Source organism: Rutilus rutilus, assembly GCF_951802725.1.
Source record: "Rutilus rutilus genome assembly, chromosome: 5".
NCBI lineage: Eukaryota > Metazoa > Chordata > Actinopteri > Cypriniformes > Leuciscidae > Rutilus > Rutilus rutilus.
This window is the reverse complement of record NC_140213.1, coordinates 37,559,289-37,581,285: the sequence shown is the minus strand read 5'-3', so window position 1 is coordinate 37,581,285 and position 21,997 is coordinate 37,559,289. Positions and strand designations below refer to the sequence as shown.

At 39.2% G+C, this 21,997-nt stretch overlaps 1 protein-coding gene across 1 annotated transcript in view; it reads left to right on the top strand.

Annotated features, from left to right (window-relative positions):
- The window catches only part of LOC311291126 (hydrocephalus-inducing protein homolog), a gene marked incomplete at its 5' end in the record, with an annotated part of 141,571 nt that overhangs the window by 102,948 nt on the left and 16,626 nt on the right, over nucleotides 1-21,997 (top strand). The window contains 10 exons of the mRNA XM_084409999.1: nucleotides 17-240; nucleotides 1,424-1,491; nucleotides 1,600-1,835; nucleotides 3,240-3,340; nucleotides 3,416-3,551; nucleotides 3,677-3,841; nucleotides 4,780-4,932; nucleotides 10,790-11,028; nucleotides 11,133-11,391; nucleotides 11,925-12,068. Of these exons, the coding sequence (XP_084266125.1) occupies nucleotides 17-240; nucleotides 1,424-1,491; nucleotides 1,600-1,835; nucleotides 3,240-3,340; nucleotides 3,416-3,551; nucleotides 3,677-3,841; nucleotides 4,780-4,932; nucleotides 10,790-11,028; nucleotides 11,133-11,391; nucleotides 11,925-12,068 (1,725 nt within the window). The remainder of the gene's footprint in view (nucleotides 1-16; nucleotides 241-1,423; nucleotides 1,492-1,599; nucleotides 1,836-3,239; nucleotides 3,341-3,415; nucleotides 3,552-3,676; nucleotides 3,842-4,779; nucleotides 4,933-10,789; nucleotides 11,029-11,132; nucleotides 11,392-11,924; nucleotides 12,069-21,997) is intronic.

Genomic DNA, 21,997 nt, shown 5'->3' with positions numbered 1-21,997 from the left:
TTTGTCTTATTCTTAGCTGCTTCTAAGCAACAAGGGACTGATAAATGGTGCGTATAAACTACTGCAACCCAGTACAGTGCTGGGGCTTTGCTTTTCCTTCAACCCCTCTGAAGGCATGATCCCACCCGGAGTCTCCAAAACACTGGAGGTCCACTTCTCTTCTGACAAACTGGGTGTTATCTCTGAAGAGTTACACTTCAGTGTGGTGGGAAACCCTGAGCCCGTCATTGTCACATTCAGGTAAACCTCACAGATGAACCCTTTATTATATAATAACCCTTTATTTATTTATTTTCAATTTTCAATTATGTCATTTCTGTATGCGTTGCCTTTTGTGTCCATGAGGAAAATCATTTCAAATTGCATTTAAAAACTAGATGAAATCACTCCCAAAAGGATTACATTTTAGGTTTAGCTGTACATAGTATGATAGAAATGTTTGAATGTATGTTGTTTAAGGCATTTAATCATTTTCTTCTATCTGAAGAGACACAATTTATCACCTTATCAAATTCTGTCATGAATGAAATATCATCTAAACATATGAAAAAGTCAAATGTCTTGCTTGTTATCTGTTACAGAAAATGAACCTCTTTTGTCTTGAATTGCTAATTTTCCACAACACTAGTACAAGTTTCCAGCCAGTCCCCATTGCTTTCCACCGTTATGTACTAATGGCAGTTTTAAAACATTAACCCAACCGTGACATATGATAGACTGTTGTCTATGATAGACAACTTGCCTTGTCATTGTAATGTGATCTACCTGCATGAGCTGTGTCGCTTCACTGCCATTTACAAATCTTCTCCTGTGGCCTCATGGGATAGTAAAGTGTCCAGTGGATGCGCACTTCAAAATCGTCCCTGAAGTAGTATGTTCTCCGCCTACTGTTTTATGAATACTGTGAATTTTGGACTTACTCTTTTCCTGAACAATACTATACTATATAGTAGGGAGGTCTGCAAATTTGGATGCAACCCTAGTATTGATTGACCTTAACCAGAGTTGATTTTAGAGCAGAAGATTGACCCGAATTGTACATCCTTCACTTTAATCAACCATTAGCAAAAAACAAATGTTTATTTTTTAATCATTAGCTTATGGCTGATTAAATGAACCTGTACAGGCTGAACCTTAATTAAACGAGTGAAGCAGAGCTCTGCTGAAATCTTTCAAACAAACTAGCACAAGCCTAGTCCCCTTTGATTAAGATGGATTACCACTGAAAGTGCTGAATGTATACATTCCACAACTACCACTGCCTTGTCATCTAAAAACAATGCCACTCATTCCTCGTTCCACTGGACTTCACCTCAACAGCCTTTTAGTTTTGTATAATTACTTGTGGTGCAGCATTTTCATTGCCCTTTATTCTTGTTGATTTTTTTTTTTTTAAGTTTCCTCGCCACTTCATCTCTTGCAGGGGGTGTTTAATTGGCCCTACATTCCACTTCAGTGTCCCAGAGCTCAACTTTGGGGAGGTGTCCTTTGGTAAATGAACTTGCACTCTTCACTTCATCAATCAGGATCAATGTTAGTGTTTAATCCTTGTTTTGCATATTAGTTGTGTAATCAGGAATCTTTTATCACTCACACAAGGGTTTCCGCAAATGCTGACATGTCGCCTTAGCAACACTTCAGTGGTGCCCATGAGCTTTGGACTGCGGATCCCCGGGGATGGCACGGGACTGGCGAGCAGTACCAGCACGGACCAGGTCACTCAGCTGAACAGAAGTGAATGGGGACTGGGAGACAAAACCAAAAGAAGACCGAAAGAGTTTATCTTATCACCCAGCACAGGCACAGTTCATGCTATGGCTGAGATGGATATCCAGGTATGTTTGCTCTTTCTGATTCTAAGCCGACCCGTCAACGTATTATCTCGCTGAATACCTCAAAGCGATTTGAATCAATTTCCCTATGCAAAAGCAGAAGTGACCTGTCAAGATGTTCCCTATGACCTGTCCGTGCCACAAACATCAACAGTCTCTCTAGAGACGAGAAACTTTGGTCTTTAAACTAAGTGCAGCCTTAAACGTCCGTTCAGAGCAGACCTTTAATCCCTGTTAAAACTCAGACAGCTTGGACTTTTAAAAAAGGGCTGTTGTATTCCATTAATAGAAAAATGGGAGGTGGAATATATTGGAAAAGGTGATAAATGAGAAGAGTATCTCCTGCCTCTCTCTCTCTCTCTCTCTCTCTCTCTCTCTCTCTCTCTCTCTCTCTCTCTCGGGCTGTGATTATCTGCCCATGTTCCTTTGGTTGCCAGGTACCTTGCGTACCTGTCATGTGCTGGTCTTTTCCCATCAGTGGGAGCTGTCAGCACTTTGGAGGGCTAATCTGTTGGATGTGTCCGCCTGTCTTTGTGCTTCCTGTGGATGTGGGTGTCTCCTGTCAGTGTGCAAATGTGCCTCTCCCAGTCTGTGACAAGAGTGTGTCTCACTGTGCTCTAATGAGACCTCAGCACAAGAATACATATTAGAGGGTTGCGGTTAGTCGTATTAGTGGAATGGGACAATATTCCCAGATGCATCACACAGCTGGCCGGCAGCCTCCTAGACATGTTAGAATAATAAAAGAAACGCACCTGGAGAGTACTTTGCCGTTCTTCTCAGGCGGTTACATTTCGTGGTGACAGTTGTCTGTGATCCCATATGTGAGGTTTCAGAGCACTTAAAGCACTTTTATAATAGTGATTATGTGTAATAGTGATTATGTGTAATAGTGACTATGATATATTTAAGTGGGGTTGTTTCATAAAATAAAGACGGAGATATAAAATCTTAGTAAACTACCGGTCAAAAGTTTTGGGTCAGTAAGATTTTTTTTTTTTTTTTTTTTTTTTTTTGAAAGAAATTAATACCTTTTAATATTTATTTAGCAAGGATGTGTTTTTTTTTTTAATTACTTAAAAAATTAACACTGTTTCCACAAAAATATGAATCAGCACAACATTGTACATTGATAATAAAAATAAATTGTATTTAATTTTAAAGCACCAAATCATGATATTTAAGCGGTTTCTGATGGATCACGTAACACTGAAGACTGGATTAATGGCTGCTCAAAATGTAGCTTTGCCATCTCAGAAATAAATTACATTTTAAAATATATTTCGCAATGATTTACTGTATTTTTGATCAAATAAATGCAGACTTGATGAGCATAAGATACTTTTTTCAAAAACATAAATAAATGTTAAACGTTTGACCAGTAGTGTATGTGTGTTTGTTTTTCAGTTAACCTTTTGCTCCAACACGGTGCAAGACTACAATCTGGCTTTAGTGCTGGATGTTCAAGGTGTTGGAGAGGAGGTTTTAGCTCTCCCAATCAAAGCTAGGTAATACACTTTCATCGGGGAAATAAAGTGGTGCTGTTTTCCCTGCACAAAACTTATCTCTGATTGTTCCGGTAGATGTGTTGTGCCTGATGTGGTCCTCAAGAACCCAGATCTTCAGTTCCAGCACTGTTTCCTGGGTCATCCCTATGAGCAATCATGTGAGCTCATTAATGATAGTGACCTTCCTGCGTGCTATGGACTTCTGCCGCAGGTGATTCCTCCCAATCAAGTAAAATTTATTGCGTTTTCTATAGCAGCCCTTTCCAATTTTCTAGGTCAGACATTAGAGATATGTATTTTGGTTTTCAAGCATATGACACTCGTTTCTGTTTGCAGCCATATGAGGAAGACCCTGCTCTTCTTTATTCCAGTCCTCACGCACGAGGGGTCATCCAACCGTACAGCACAGAACAGATTCCAATAGTTCTTCAGGCCAAGACAGTGGGCAGCCTACAGGAAACAGCTCACATTGCTATACTAGGCCGTCAAGACCCACCGTTGGTGAGTATATGTCTACTTATGACATTACGGCAAGTGCATATTTTACACTAGCACTCAAAAGTCTGGGATCGGTAAGATTTTGTAATGTTTTTGAAAGAAGTCTTATATGCTCACCAAGACTGCATTTATGTAATAAAAAAATGTAAGATTAACATTTACTCATGTTCAATTGAACCAAAGTCAATGGTTTGATTCCCAGGGAATGCATGAACTGATAAAATGTATAACTTAAATGCAATATACAGTTTGTCGCTTTGGATAAAGCGTTTTCCAAATGCATAAATTACATGTATGTGAAAGCAAAAATGTACTGTAATTAGACTATGTTCTTCCTGCAGTTGGTGTTCCAACAATTTTTAAGATATCGTTTAATTAAAACAGCAAGTGTATTGAATAAAAAAGAAAAATTATGCATGTGTCAATGATTAATGCAATATTTGCAAACAACCTGTATTAGAAACAGAGTTGGCTGTTATGATGTGCAGAAAGCGTTACAAAATCATGATATCTCAGAATGAACTGATTTAGTTTAATACATTTGTACATTACAATAACAAATTGCTAAAGAACAGTAAAGGTGTGTTTTTTTTTAGATCCAGAATGTGTCAAAGGCTCTTTAGAATCAGAATCCTTGCCGCATTTTCACATAAGAGACGGTTCCTCTCTTTAGCTATTACGTGAGATGCTGCGCTAAACAGCCTCCCTTTTTCTGTATTAACACTATCATCAATCATCAGCCGCTGTTTACATTAAAATGATTAAAATGGATCATTTCGTGTGTACACTGTCTTTTCTCTTTGTCAGAGTTTATATCTTCGCTGTTAATAGATCTGTTATCAAAGCGGTTTCTGTCACAGTCTTCGGTTTACGTTCTTTCGGTGGAACATCACAACATTTTCGCTAAAAATCTTTGATATGTGTAATCCTTTTCTCCATAGGAGCTCCTCCTGTCCTGTGTTGGCCAGGGACCTTCCGTCTCTGTCAATGCTTCCAAGCTGAACTTTGGCTGCATTCCCGTGCTGACTGATGTCACAAGGACTTTGCAGCTGTCAAACGACTCCCCAATCCCAGCCAGATTCTTAGCTCAAATGGTGAGTTCTAATGCTACAGAAGGGATGAAAAGCTTTGGTACTGTTTCCCTTTGACCTTGTAATGTCAGTTTCCTCACCTGATGCCTATTCTACTGTTTTCTTACTCTGGGTCCAATATCATGGTCTTGTCTCCATGCCTTGTGAATGCTCTTTTAGATTAGATTAGATGTAATATCCTCATATGTCTTTTATAAATCCTAATTTCTCCTAATTTCCATTTTTCGTTTTGGTCGCTCTTTATATTAAATAAGCTCCTTGATTCTCAGCACTGATAAATTTAGCATTAGGCTTTGTTTAATTAATCCATGGAAGGATTGCATGCAACCACACACACATACATTAAGAGACTTGGACACATATATAGACAAACTCATTCAGATATTAATAAGGGCATCCTAGATTGTGTCGACACTCATTGGTAAACTGATTCTGTCTTCTCCTCCAAGGCTGAGGACTTTTATTAGCCCAGAGTTTTTACTAAACATTTTCCAGCTTTAGTCGATCCTGAATTTCATTACAGGCGCTCGATAGCGTGGCTGAGTGCCAGGCAGATGCTGACAGCAGTGCGTCGTGAATTGAAAATACTCACAACACAGTCTTTTGCTTTTATGCGTCCATCTGTTCATGTAGTTTCTGATAAACAAGTATTGTGAGTTTTTGGGAAAGATATGTCTCTCCTGAGACTGACTTTTGGTTCCATTGTAAAGCTCTACAGCACGATGAAGTTTAAAGCAATCAATGGTGTTAAACCTTCTAATGCAGGTCTGATCTGATTATTGAAATTTCAGCTGGCTTGTTCTTTACTTGATTCCTCTCTCAAGGGGAAATCGCCCCAACCTCGATCTAGCTCCCTATCGACCGGCTCGTCTCTCTGTCTTCCCCTCCTTTATCTCTCTCCCGCTTGCTTTGCCACTTCTCTTTCATATGAAGACTTACGGAGTGATCTATGTCTCCCTGCTGACCTCCTTTAGTCCGGCGCAGTTCAAATGATAGGGCCCTCTCTCTAACCTCTACCTGCTCAAAGGCGTTTCCTCCTTGCTGAATACTGAATTTGTAATTTTCTTCCTCCAAGGGCAGCCTACTGCTGGTGATGACTGTGTTGAAGCATAAGCCATTGGCAAACTTCTTTTGTAAATTTAAAGACATACTATTGCATTATGTTATGAATATCAATATGTTATGAATTTCTTTGGAATTACAACATATTTCAAAGGGACCCTTAATATAAAGTTTTACCAAAACCCTTTACTACCTATGATGATCAGATTCAGTGTATTTCTCCAGAATTATTCATGTGGCTCTGCTATGGCTCACAGTTGAGTGAATATGAGATATGAGTGTGGCTCCCCCTGATTGGCCTCTAACACACCGTCTGCCTCACAAACACACTTTGCCACACACAAATATATAGCTCCCGCGTGACTCAGAGGTCATATCAGTTTGAGGAGTTGGTTATGAAAAAGTCAGCTACCAATTCACTCATGAGGTGTTTGGACGATTTTCTGTAATACTTGATAAGGATTGGACAGTTGTGACCAAGTCAAAAAAAAAAAAAGTCTATCTAATGACTACTGAATTGCAGCCATGTATTAAGTGGGATAATGTACATTCTGATTATCTTAATGTCTTAGATTGTGCACACTCAAATTTGAAATACTTATCCTTCAATTTCTTCTCTACAGTCTGCTCACTTAGTTTTTCCCTATGAAGACTGTAAAAGGAGAGCATAATGGAAATGATGATAAATGTGCCAAAAGCTATACTCAGCCATCAGGATGAGCCACACTCTTAAGGCGAGACACGGCAGGCAAAAACATCGATTTTACATGCAGTAGTCAGTTTTGAGATTTTGGGCTAGTTTACTCCTTCAATATATGTTCTATCAAGCTGCTATAAAGAAAACGTTACAAATATACATTAAGAATTTTTTTTTTATTACATTTTGTTTACTTGCGGCGGTAAGTTTCTCCCGAATTTACCAAGAAGTTAGCATTCCAACGCGACATGCCGAGTTCCCGTCTGTTTACTGAAGTCTGTCATGACCGGTATCGTTGTAAAGCTCTGAGTCTCCTGCACAACGCTATGTAACCCAAATATGGGCATTTCCTTTTTATCAGTAACCAATTGTGAATGCCCAAAGGGGGATTTAAAGCTAATGACAAAATCTCATTTAGAGCTATTAAATCTTTAAATGCCGTTTTCTCAAAATGAGTTTTGTCATTCTCCAGTACAAACATCTCAGTCCATGTAGCACCTATGTACACCAAACTTTCCAGTTATACACTTAGCAGTATTTTGAAGATATTTTCACAGGGATTTGTTAATAAATCATTCCTGGCCTGATTTATTTGACATCTTATTCAAAAAAAAAATGGCGAAAAATGATTTTTTAAGGCTATGGACAATGTATTTTGATTTCCTAGGTAATGAAAGCATATATCCTGAAATCCTTCTGAAATTTTTATTTTTTTCATCTTGTGTGTAAACAAATGAGAAAAGAATTTAGCACCTGGCTTTATCATATGTTTAGATCTATCTACCGAAAATATATGCAAAATCACACATTTAATGAGATAATGCCAAAATAATTAAACATACATATTTCAAAAACTTGTAATAATATATATTTTTTTATACTTGTGTAAGTAATCAACTGAGGAAGTTTCATGGTGATATCTGTTATTTAAAAATGTAACCCTATTCACCTGTAGTGTCTCACCTTAAGATAAATAAAACGCTATTAATCAGAATCCCTTAACACACCAACACCCATTCTCTTTACTCAGTCAGAAAATCCCAATTAAAAGTTAATGTGCAGGACATCAATCATTTGGCCGCATTATGAAAATTTATTTGAATCCTCCGCCAACAGTTATGGAAAGCAGTGGTACAAATTAAGCAGCTGGTGGGTTGCACTTTTGCATGCAAAGACAAGCTTGCACTTTTTTCACTTTGGTTTATTTCTTGTTATAAGGAAATAATGAAAGTAGGGAGAAAAAGTAGGACAGAGAGGAGGCGCTTAACATATGGGGTTTGAAAGAGGAAAAAACTGCTTATGCATATCCTACATCCCAATACTCTGTTGTATAAGCATATTGTCTGAGAAGGTACTACAGTACATTGGAATTAGAATTTACCTCACGACTGTTAAAAAAGTTTGTTCTATGTACTATACATATTGATGTACTACATCCACCATGTTATTACTGCCATGTGGACTACAGTTGAGTCTGCCATTCATAAATCCTCTCCCGTGGCATCATGGGATTGATTGAATGCACACTCCTGAATCTTGGTGGAAGTAGTAGGTTATATGGGTACTTTTCACCTACTGTTTTTCGAATAGTTACTATGTATTCGAACATGCTACTCTTTTGCCGTACTGTATATTTGCATAGAATTCGATTTCCGATGCAGTGGAAGTATTAGACTCTTGGGTCAGTTATAGCACAAACAGTGTTCTTCTATCAGCCATTCAGTACTCATTATAAAACGGACACATAATTCCAATTCCTTTATACTATTGCCAGTCTTTTCTTCTCCCTTCAGATAAAGAGAATCCTGCTGGCAGCACAAGGCATATAGACACACAAACTGTATGTTTACATGTTATCACTACATAGCTGCTCATTTAAAACCTTGTTCAATTACAAGACTGAGATAAGATGTTGCTTAATGGTTGGCTTTTGAGTGGCAGTTACTTGTGTTGGAGCCGACCGGGAGGGAATGATCATTAATATTTCTCATTACCCATTAGAAAACGTACCCACTGTGGGATCATTTCCCCTGGACATTACATAAGACAGAAGAATCAGTCCACACACAAAAGGGAGTTTACCATTGTTTTTTGCTTGTGAATTATTATTTTTATTTTTTGGACTATACAGTATATTGTATGTTGATGTTGATGTATGAAGTTGATGTATGAAGGATGCTTTAGGTTGTCACTACTGTATATTAACCCATTTGATCCCAAAGTATTCCTAGCTAGGTGATCATTTGTATTTTACTCATTGGATTGGCCAGTAAAATAAACATTTTAGAAAAGTTAGTGAAAGTAAGTGGTTATTCTTGGTCACAATTGTAACTGATAGAAGAGTATACTTAAAATTTTCTTAGTTGCTGAGTAAGACCAAAGTTGCAAAATAATTAACACTACCGTTAAAAAATTTGGGATAAGATTTATTTTTGGAAATAAAGTAATTCTTGATAAACAAAGAAAAGAAAATATCGAAAGTGGCAGTGTATACTTTTACATTGTTCAAAAAAAAATGTTTATTGTTTCCACAAAAATATTAAGCAGCACAGCTTTTCAACATTGATAATAATAAGAAATGTTTCTTGATTTTGATAGGATCATGTGACACTGAAGAAGACTGGAGTAACGGTGCTGAAATTCAACTTTGCCATCACAGGAATAAATTACATTTTTAATATTCAAACAGAATATATGAAAATATTACTAGCCCCAAACTTTTGGATGGTAATGTATTTTATATATATAGCAAGATTTAAATGGGTGAGAGCAAGGCTGGATTAGTACCCCCCAGGGGCCCCTGGGCACTGAAGCTCATGGGCCCCCCTCCCCTACCTGACAACCACACCCTCCAAAGGAAAACACACACACACAGTGTGGCCCACCAGGTGTGGGATTTAACATTCCAATCACTATTGATCAAAAGCTGAATGACTAGTTCACAAGACAATGATACAAAATACATTTTTCTGAAAAGTAGGGCTGCACGATTTGGGGAAAATTTCATATTGTGATTATTGAGGTCAATATTGCGATATGCGATTGCGATCTAGTAAACAAATGGTTTCATGAGTTAACTTAGCTTATTTCTCAAGTAAAATGCACACACAGATTAGTGACAATGCTGAAATGTGTAGCCTATTTCTCAACTCAAACTAGAAACAACAACTAAATGCACTGTGTTTTCAAATTAAAATAATATATTTTTTTAATTAAATATTGTTATTTGTCTCAATAATACAAGAGTTAAAAATAAATGTCATATTTACCTGTCCCTGTCTAACAGGTAGACCTACGACATATACCGAAATTGAATAAAGTTATAAAACTGCACTGCATAAATTATAAATTAAATATAGACTAATCCTTATTATAGCAAAAAAAAAAAGCTTTAGTCAACAGCAGTGAGTCATTTTCTCTGTTCTTTTTGTTTTTTGATCAACTTTACTGACAGAAAGATTTATTGGCTGCTGTCTCTTTAAGACCAGCTGATGGAGACGTGGATCTCACACGCGCCTCATTCTCTCACAACTCTTCACGTTCATCATAAGACAGCTCTTATGTTACGAAGATACTCGACAAAACTGACATTTTGGCATAATTGTGTGTGTTATTGTTAGTTCAAGCACAAAAGATAACTGTATTCTGGCGTGCTGTCTGTGCGCACGATACTGGCGTGCGCGCGCGTCACAGTCACACTTTTGTCTTGTCACACATGAATAGTTTAAAATCATTTGCATGAATAAGAGATCATATAATGTAATATATACTTTTTTTTATCCTGATTGGATAATTATCAAGATCGAGGCCAAGCCTTGTGTACTATTTTTATATAGCAACGTACATGGCGCACAAAAAAAAGAAAGAAAAAAAACTCCGATCACGGAGGGCCCCTCTCTGCGCAAGGGCCCCTGGGCACGTACCCAGATTGCCCGTATGGTAGATCCGGCCCTGGGTGAGAGCATTGTGATTAATATGTCGTTTAAACATTATATGTATGGAATTATTAGAATGTTATTATCCTTTTTTGCTATCGTATGTTTAAAACTACACAATGGAATTAGGGATTTTGTGCTATAATGTGTATGTGAATGTTGATAGGTGAGGAACAGGTCTCACTGGCGTGTGGATCACAGTGAAGGGGAAATTCCTCCAAAGGAAAGTCTGGAATTGAAGTTGATAGCCCATTTGAACGACACCATACCCTTCCAGGATGAACTGTTTCTGGAAATCCAGGACGGCCAAAATTTTAACATTCCTGTGTCGGCCAAAGGAAAGGGCACCACCATAGTCACTGACCGTCCATTGGCTCCTAGCCTGGATTTGGGAACCCACTTCAGGTAAAACAACGGCAATGTCTCTCCTTGAATTCTGCTATTTACAATAGTCCGCTATCCACAAAACTTCATGTTCAGTTAAATTATTAAATCTTCTGGTCTTCTAGTTGCGGCCCATGTCGGTATGCCTTCAGAATTACTAATCAAGGACGTCGCACTCACCGACTATTATGGACCACAGAGGGGTTTCCACAGTTTCACAACAGAGACATTCTGTCACCTAACAAGTCTAGGAACAAAAAAAGCAAGAGCCTTCAAACTTCAGATCAAGGAGGCCCTGTCTTCAGCTTATCACCTGCACGTTTATTACTTCCTCCTGGCCACTCAGCTGACATGCTGCTAGAGGGCTCCTCTGACGTCCCCAAGGTACCGATATCAGAACGTTTTCTTATGTGCATCAGCTATTAATCGTCTCTAACTGGTAACTAGACTGCTTTCCTTGCAACAATTTCAAATATGTTGGCCAACAGCGGTTCCGACACAACCTGCTATAGTTTGAATACTAGGGTGATGAAGGTCCTGAAAGCCACACTTAATCCTCTTTTAGTGGAGACGCATGGAGCTGTGCATTGACTTCCTCTCTAGAGCATTACAGAGATGCATGCCTCCTTGAGTCCTTATTGATTTAATGGTAAATTAGAGATGAGAGAAGGTGAGAAGTGAATATAGGCCTGCCCTGCTGCGTCCCACGCTGGGCTGCTGCATTGCATAGCCATCAGTCGGTGTGCCGGCTCCCAAGCATCATAGAGAACGTGCAAGGCTTTTAGTTTTGGTGCAAGGCTGAGCTGGGTTTCTTAAAAATGTAACTTTCAAAGATGATTCACATCCACTCATAAATTGAGAATACAAAAAGATATATGTATGAATGTGTTTTTTAAATGTGTGTTTATGAATTGCAGGTGGTTACGGAAAAACTTGTATGCTATGCTGTTATCGGGCGTCAGTATGGGAAAGAGTGCATCATTACTACAGACGTCACATGCCAATTCGTCTCCCCAGCGGTAGACATCTCCTCCAAACAAATCAGCTTCTATGTGGAAAAGGTTCGCAAAAATCTCTCTCTACTATCAAGGGCTATGATAGTCAGTGTTGGGTGTAATTCATCACCAAGTTATTAATTACTTTAATTTGATTAGAGAGAGTAATTAGTACAGTAAATGAATTACACTGTTGAAGATGTAATTAGTTACTAGTAATTCATTACTTTTTAGAGGGACTTATCCAACACTTACAGTTTAGAATTTTTTTTATTTAGTTGTTATTTCTGCTTTGTTTTCAATTTTGTTATTTTTTTTGTTATTTTTTGAGGGGTGCCAAAGTTAATGCATTAACTGGTGTCATAAATGCATACTTCTAGTGTTATTTTGTCGCATTTTCATGTTTAATACAGGTGAGTTGTAAAGGTTTAAACTTTTATATTAAATGAGTTTGGCTCTCATTTCCTCATCCTTGCAAAACCGCAACCACATTAACCCATTTCAAAATATTAAAGGTATATTTAATATTAAGAAATATTTTCATTTTTCACCCATAAATGAAAATACTGTCATCATTTATTCACCCTAATGTCGTTCTAGACCTGTGTGACTTTTTTTTTTTCAGGGGAACATAAAAGAAGATATTCTTATTTTATTTTTCATACAGTGGAACCTAAACCGTTTCCAAAATTCTTCACAGTATCTTCTTTTGTGTTCTGGACTGACATTAGTGTGAGTAAATTATAATAGAATGATGATTTTTGGGTGAACTATCCCTTTAATTACTCATATTGTCAATATTGTATTGTGTGTGCATGTCAAATGTCAGGTCCATTATCTGTGCTGTAACTCAGTGGCTGAACATGTACCCTTTTATCAAATGTCCTTTCACTTTTTATGAAGCACAGAAAAAAATAGTCTGCAGTGTGTGGTTAGATTGAGGCAATTATCTGTTCTCTTGTAAAGGAATTGAGCCTAATTTATGAATGGTACAGAAGAGATATATATTGTCTGTTCATCCAATCAATCAATTTCGATCCATTCGTAAGTCACTTGACTGCATAAAGACAAGGTTGAGGCATGGACAAATGTTATGGTCTATTGAAATCGAAAATAGATTGCCACCTCAAGTATTGACAGTAAAAACCATGCAGCTGTTATGTCCAACTCATTCAAATGAGCCATCCAAATTTATTTCTCTTTCGATTGTAAGTGAGCTGAGATGGCAAATTAATTTGAACCCCAGCTCACAGCTCAGCACTGATGCCCTGGCATCTCTGGTCCTCTTCTGTTTTAAAAAAAAAGTTGTAGAATAAGCACAGTGAGCTCAGGAGGAACCATCATTATAATGAAAATGATTTTCTGTCTGCCTTATTTCACTTTTATGATCTCTCTTTCAACACAAACACATTTGCACACACAACACCACCCGCCTTGTCAGATTCCTGTTCTCTCACATTTTTGCTGCAGCTATACATATTTTCATAAACTTCTTCACACACATCTTCTGACAGCTGTTTTCAGGCACCTTGCAAGTCTGTATCTTAGAACTAAAAATGCAAATTTATTTCTGTGGCATTCTTTTTATCTGACGCTGTCCCATTCGTCTGTGTTTTGACAGCCCGTGCTGCTAGATTTACTGAATGCTCCTGTAATGGCAATTTTGAGAAGTTAATATCAAACAGCATCAGAGGTGTAAGAAAACTTTCACGAGACAAAACTGTAATAAAGAGAAAAGGTTTATTTCAATGAGGTTTCCATTCACAAAAGCCGCAGCCACCCAGCTTTGAAACAGAATACCTAATAGACATAATAAAACATACAGATCTTATACAGTTTCTTGGCAAAAGAACTCCTCCTTCCAGGTTTCTTGTAAATTTCCAGAAAGATACCCCCTATCTCCAGCTAGTTCGGACTGGTTTCTACCCCCCTGGTGCAGGTCACACTGTTCTTTGTCCCTGAGACACCCAAAGGCCTTCATCTACGACCTAAATTGCCTCTCGCTTCCCTGTCCCTCCTCAGCTGCTAGAAAACCTCACAGAAACATATGATTAAACAGTTTGGAAACGAATGATAATAAGAAATGCTGAATTTTCCAAAACAATTCCTCCTCTTTATCATTCTCTGATAAACGTATTAAAAGGAAAATTTACCCTTGTCTTCTAATTTTCTTAAAATCATTACATCATTACATTTCAAGAACAGAATTGATTCAAGTCTTTACATCACAGTTATACTCTTCATGTCTGACTTTTATATACCTGATACTTTACTTGAACCTTCATTAAAATTTAGAATGAAAAAGCTTAGGCTGTTTTTTCCAGGATAGGCCCTCTATGTTATAGCAAGCAAGTAAAGGTTTATTCTGAAACCGGGCTAGATGAATAAGCACTGTTATTGCATCCCCGACACTTAGATCGGACCCTCAGTCACCCCAGTATAAACAAGAAATAGTATAGATCACATTAGTATGGAAAAAACATATCAATTCATAAAAAAAGATGCAAAGAAATAGTATACATAAAAATCCCTCATTTCAAACCCTTCCACTTGTACGTCACCTCGTAACTTGTTATGAAAATCCTCTAGACAGGAACGTAAACAGAGCCACTGATAAGCAGTTCTCTGTATTCACGGATGACCGCTGTTTTTAACCTTCTGAACATATCATCATTCTTACAATGGAAAAAGAAATAAAAATAATGAAAACAATAATAATAATAAAAACAGTGAATAGAACAGTCAATCATTGACATCAAACCCTAAACAATCAAAGTTTAGAAAATCCCTTTCCTGGTCCCAGGAAGGCAACAAAAAGAAAGAAAACACATTTAACTCATGTCTGTATACACGTCATCGCTGTCATAATCATCACATTGCTCTCCATCAGTTATTGGGTACAGAGTCAGTTTCACTGCTTGGACTGACGTGCTAACCGTCCCTGCCCTGATCAATCTCTGCACTTAGCTTTAAACACACTTCATAATGCATGGTAAACAAAACAGAATTAATAATCCCATACCCACAATTGGCAAGACAGCTTGAATTATTCTGAAAAACCACCCTGACCATGCAGACATCAGCCACCCCACCCACTCACTACCAGTAGCTTGAGGCGGCTCTTTTACAGCTTTTCTCATGTGCTCGATGATATTGGTTATGTTGACACTATAATCAGGAATGTTAAAACAACATGACACCCCCAACATTTTACAACTCCACATTTCTTTGAAGTCAAAGCTTCAGAGCACAGCTGCTTACAGCGTTTGCTCTCCTCTTTTCACTGTTTGTTTCAGGACTCTTCACAAAAGTATAAGAATTTGTACTACATGTCATCAATTTCATTAAAACTGTGTTGAAACAGTATTCCTCTATCAAGTGGTTAGTCTACAGATTCAACTTAATGTTATCTATATTATTTCAGTCCCACTTATCTCTGCTGTTTCACAAAAAAACTAAACATCATATTACTCATCTCTCAATCCCTAAATCGCACAGGCTCAGTTAACAGCTTTTAGCGGACATTGAATGAGAGAGACTCTCAGGCATTTAGGACTGGCACACTGTACTCTCATAAACTTCTAAAATCAAACTTTATCTACCACTTAAACTTTTAACTCTAGCCCAGCAGTAAGGCATCTTTGCCAGAATTTACATCTATTTTTTTTAAACAACCATAATTTACATTTGTCTTTTGCCCACATCAGGGAATTTAGACATTACAAATTTCCTCTCAGATCGTGTCTCTGTCGCACTGGACGTCTCAGCCACAGCACACACTTATCTTTTGAAAGCAAAACATCAGCTCCTAGTTCTTTCATGGTCAACTATTCCTCCACGTTCAAAACATTAACAAGCTGTTTGTTTAATCAGATGTCTTTCTACACATTTCACATTTAGCAACTATTAATCCAGTAATACTGCTTCTACTTATTTGATCACATTTCATCTCAATTTTAGTTGTCAAGTTCCCAATTACTTCAATGTATTTTTCTAGGAGTTTATGAATCTGCAATTAGGATTCACACTAACTTTGAGGCTGCCCTCTCTGCTTGTGATACATTCTAATACATTCTATATCATCTAAAACCTTATCAAAGCATTTCATTCAAAACACTATCATCCTTTTAGTTACCGGTACTTTTAAAATATTTTGCAACTCATTTGTTGGAGTCATCTGTAATTTACATCAACCTGTATTCATCAATTCACTAGCTCTTTCCTTCAAAAGGATTCCCTTAAGACTTAATTCTTTCAACCTTCTTTTAACCTTCAATCTTCTTACGACTTCCACCTATTAACTTTCCTTCAACTTTCTTTCCTTCACTTACTTACTTGCACGTTCTTTTCACATACTTTAGCACTGCGTTCACATTCTTAGTTCTTTCTCAGACGAAAACTTTAATATCGTCATTTAAACACTGATCTACTTTCAAAAACCCACATTAATACACGTCACTTTCACGTTATATCTTTCTTTTCCGAGTGTCCATTTACAATTACAGGCTAAATGGCCCTGCTGACCATAATTAAAACACTCTCTTTGCCTATAGTTTGATCATTGAGCTTTCAAACAGCTCCAACTTACTGCACACCCTCGAAGCAGTGTGTCCCAATCAGGAATGTAAACACAGCAGTGATAAGCAGTTCTCTGTATTCTTTTACACCAGTGGCGGATTCAATTGCAATAGCCAAATCATAATCTTCATCATTATCATTGGCAGCACATTCATTTTCATAAACTGCACAGAAAATCATTCAACATATTCTAAAGGTTTTCACTAAACATTTTCTTTGTTAACTCCAACCACCTTGTTTGGCAGATACACAGAAGTTCCCACATTCATTAAAGCTGGATAACAGCACCCTGACCAGTCCTTTTTGCAAACGGTGATATGATATTACCACAAACCCAAACTGCCGCCGGTGAACTTTGATACGGTTTATCGAATGGACACTTAAAGTTGATTTCTTCGTGGTTGGTTTTACTTCTGCAGTCTGACCACCCAGTTTTCAATTGTCTCAGTCTGACCTTTGCTTGTCCCCTCGTCTCTCATCCAGGCCAGCTCCTCTCCAGAGGCCCGTTCGATCTCGGGTGGCCCTGGCAGCACGATAGGTTTCGCCGTTGTTGTTTGTCGTCGTTGTTTGTCGTCGGGGTTCCTCCTCCTGTTGCGGTCCTAGCCACCGTTTCGCCCTCCAGCTCTTTCTCCTGAGGTCTCGAATCACCACGTAATCACCCGGTCTGATTTTGTGCAGGAACGTCTCTGCTACTTTGCCCCTGGTATTTCTTTCACCTGCACAGAACTGTTAGATCACAAACACAACATCTCTTTGCAGTAATTCAACATTTCATTCTCACACACATCTGCTGATGGAAGCCTCCTTCTTTCCCCCGTTATACCCATGAATGGTGGTCTACCAAAGAGGATTTCAAATGGGCTCAAATTTGTTTTTGACTCTCTTTTTCATTCGTTCACCCACGAGAGTCCTGTTTCTTCACAGCATTTTGCCAATTTGTTCTTTACCGTCTGGTTTTCACGCTCAACAGCGCCCCCCGCTGGCAGCGTCTTAGGCACAGTGTGTTCCATCGTGACCACATATCCACGACTATATACCAAACAATATTTCTGTTTTCCGCACGGGGTTAGTTCAATGAAATCAATCATTAAATATTCAAATGGCCCGTCTGGGGCTGGCTGACTTGCCAGTGGTGTTTTAATGCCCCGTGCAATGTTATATGCGGTGCAAATCACACATCTTTTGCAAAAATTCTCAGCATATATTGTGAAACCTTTGGTAAACCACAATTCTCTCATTTGCATAATCATCCCCTCTTTTAATGCATGGTCCCACCAATGCATTAATTTAGCCTAATGTAAGAAAAAAATGGCTGGGCAGACACGGCTGTCCACCAACAGATCTCCATACACCATCAACAAGGCTGCAGCCTGCCGTCTTCCATTTGTTTTTCTCAGCTCCTGTGGAAAAAGACTGCATGCTCTGTAAACAAGGAGAAATGTCGTTGTTAAGGTTATTGTCACGTTGTACGCAAGTGGCGCCAATGGTATCAGCTTCAGTTTGGGTTTGTTGCCATTGCCTTCGCAGCCATATCAGCTCTGGCGTTGCCTGTTGATACGAAACTTTTATCATTAATATGCGCTGCGCATTTACAAATCACAATCTTGTCTGGCAGCATAATGGCCTCCAAAAGGTCAGATACTAACGTAGCGTTCAGTATTGGTCGTCCGTCTGACTTAAAAATTTTCTGTGCTTCCACAGAGCACCAAAGTCATGCGTGACCCCAAAAGCATAACGCGAGTCTGTGTAAATCGTTACACACTTGTCAGTCATCAGTTTACATGCTTCAGTCAAAGCGACTAATTCAGCTGCCTGTGCAGAGTAATGACATGGTAATTTGCCAGATTTTACAGTTTCAAATTCAGTCGTCACCGCATAACCTACGTTATTCTGTCCTGTTTGTGGATTCTTCGACGCAGATCCATCCACAAAAAGGACATTGTCACAATTATCAAGCGGAACGTCCAACAAATCTGGACGCGGTGTGCACACCTTTTAACAGTGACATTTGGCATGTCAAACAAAATTTTATGATACCTCAATCGAGCTGTAGACAAATGTGACGTTCTCTGCTCCTGCAAAATCAAAGACACCAAATGTGAGACCCCTAAAGTCAGATCAGCATAGCCTACAAACTCTCTTGAGGCCATTGAGGGCCAGTTCAGCTACCACCACCGCCCGGAGACAGTGTGGCAATCCCGCTGCCACGGGGTCGAGTTTTGTTGAAAATAGGCTACGTGTCTCATCGGTCACCATGCGTCTACAGGAGAACAGAAGTCATAAGGTCATGCTTTTCATCAACCATCTAAACAATGGATGGTCTACAACCAGAAGGCCTAACAATCGAGATATCTCATTGTGCTTTCATGTTATCAAATGCTGTCTCAGCTTCACTTGTCCAAACAAGTCTGTCACATGACTTCAACCCTTTCCCTGTTGTCAGGGCTCGTAAAGGCTGTTCTAAAATGGCATAATTGGGAATGAATGTACGACAGTAAGCACACATCCCCAAAAATGACAGCAACTGTTTTTTGTTACAGGCTTTGGGGCCTCTTTTATGCCCTGCACCCTTTTCTGTGACAGTGCTTTGCTGTTTGGTTTGATAACATGCCCCAGGAATGCCACTTCCTGTTTCACAAACTGCAGCTTTGAAAGGCTGACCTGGTGCCCCTCCCTTTCAAGATGCTTCAGGAGAGTCACAGTGTCAGCCCTGCAAATAGACTCACTTTCTGAACAGATCAAAAGGTCATCAACATAAGAAACGAGTTCGGTTAATTTCGGTTCTAACTTGTGAACCATCACAAGGCCTAATTACACCCTCTTTCAACAGAGCGTCAAACACTGGTTTTATGCCCTCTATTGCTTCACGTTTCAGGGAATACTGTGCCTTACATGGTCTGAAATCAGATTTTGGTGTGATTACAACTGGCTCACAACCTTTTATCAGCCCCACATCATATTTGTTTTTTTTCACACAAGTTTGGTGATATTTGTGCCAAAGAAATATCAATTTCTGAGGCAGAAATATCCCCCTCTCCCTGTCCTGTCACATTTTCCCAATAGCAGTCACATTTCTCTGAACCCCCAACCTCAAAGTCACATTTTGATTTAAATGCCCCCATACTCTGACTCTCTGCTGTGTGTGTGTCAACTCTCACCCAGTCTGTGGCCGATACACACTCTCTCACAAAAAGGCCCACATCTCTCCACTGCTGGCTTATGGCCTTGGAGACAGATAAGTGGCAGGCAGTGTTCTCTGTCATTTAGATAACAAGCTTTCTGACTTTCTGTCAACACTGCAGCCAATGCGCACACACACTTTCTGTCCAGAAAATCTGGTCAAATTTCACACTTTCATTCTTCACAGAATTAAACCACATCTTTTCAAAATCTGAATCTCGTTCTGTTACGACATGTGATGTACAATGCATTTTGTCATTTGTCATAAACTCTGTATTGACTGGGTCTGTACGATCTTTTGCCAATTTCAAAATCTTTTCTGCCCAATCAATATCTGTTACCTGCCAGACACAAGCCCACTTGCTCAAATTTAGAACAAGTAATTTGTGGTGCCTCCTCAATGCTAATTCCATAAGAATCAGCACAGAGGGACAAATTTAATTTACACTTTCCCGTAGAAAACATGGTAAATCACATGGTCGTAACGTGGACAGACTGATACCAGAATCGACCAAAAATTCAATAATTACCCCCTTGACTAATAACGGGTAAATTGGCATTTCAGGAAACCCTGTACTTTTGTACAATCTCATACATTCGTCATTCACAACACTGCTCAAAGTATCAGAAACTTTGCTCAAAGTTTCATCAGACACACAAAAAGATTTGCAAGCAGTTTTTTCATTGCAGGTAGCAGAAAGAAGATCAGTGTATGTGTTTGTGTGTGCGTCGTGTGTGTGTGTGTTAGTAAAAATATTTTCACTTCCCTTTGCTGTAGCCAGAGATTGGCCAGAACCGGACTCTTTCCGTCCCGCTCTCCAGCCCCCCCGGTTCAATCCGACTTCATGGTGGGACACGCTCTGCTCCAGTGTCCGTCCTTCTTGCACACTCTACATTTTGTACAGTCTCGGAGCGAGTGGGCATTTGTGGCACAAACATAACAGCTCCATTTTCCTCCAGCAGCTCTTCCTTTCTGTCCTTTTCGACCAGCAGGGTTTGAACGGGAAGATGCAGGTTTGTTGGGTTGTTTAGGTCGTCGTTGTTGCATAACCACCATTGTGAGGGGTTTTTTCTTCTCCTTTCTGTCCTCTTCAGCGTGAGTAGCGTGCCGCAGCATTGCACTCAAACGCCCGTGTAACTGTGCATGAAACTGCGCTGTTAGTCTGTGTGCCACTCGCTCTGCGGCCTCTGCCCCCGCTCGCGCTTCTCTTGTATCTGTCTCTGCCTGCGCTGCTCTTTGGGCTGCCTCTGCCAGTTCAATTTGTGCTCGTGCTTCTGCAAGTCGTGCTTCTTGGGCTGTTCTCGGGGCTGGTGGAAAGCGGTCCAGATCGAGCCTGAGGGCCGGTATCTCTGCTACTGGGTAGTGAGCTGTATTGTAGGCAGACGGCGGAGCCGTTGCCACCTCAGTCACATGTGGAAAAGCACATACATTCGGTTCATTAGTAGCATTCTGTTCCAGTGGAACTGTTTTTACACACACAACATTACATGCCAATTCTTTTTGTATTTGCTCTCGTTCTCGCCTTTCAGCCTCTTCTACCCAACACATTATAGTCGGTTCACAGTTCTTACACACATGTTTGACACACACACAGCAGCTACTCTGTTTTCCCTCGTTCTTTTCTACTGACTCTTTTACTACATTTAGTCTTATTTTACTCAAGGTCCCCGCTTCGGGAAAATCGTGATATTTGATCAGTTTCTGTATGTCAACCATACATTTACCACCATAATTATTTCTCATTTGACAGAAAATTGGTGTATAAAAATGATCTAATTTACTGTTAGATGACCCCATTTTTGGCTGAATTTCCCTTCTGGATTTCACTTTCGACACGTGTCTTGCAGTATCTGTCAAACGTCTTCAACAGACCCGATCTTATTTCACCCAAAATCGGTCGGGTTTCAGCAAATATGCTGTGCTTTTGTAATTATGTTTTACTCAAAATCTTCTGTTCACCTAATCAATCCGGCGTGGCTCTTCCGTCCACTCTTGCAAGACTTCTTCGGGTTACAGAGACTTCGAGCAAAACTAATTAACCAGCACCTGTGATTATCTGAATCACCAGTGGTACCCCTGTCCACTAACGAGCTAAGTGTGGCAGAAACCGGTCTGAATCTGTCAGATCAGTTTCTCCCTCAAAAATTGTGATTCCCTAAATCACCTCTCGCCCGTACCAAAAGGAAAAACTCAGCCAACATGGTTCACGTTCACACACAATTATCAAATCACACTT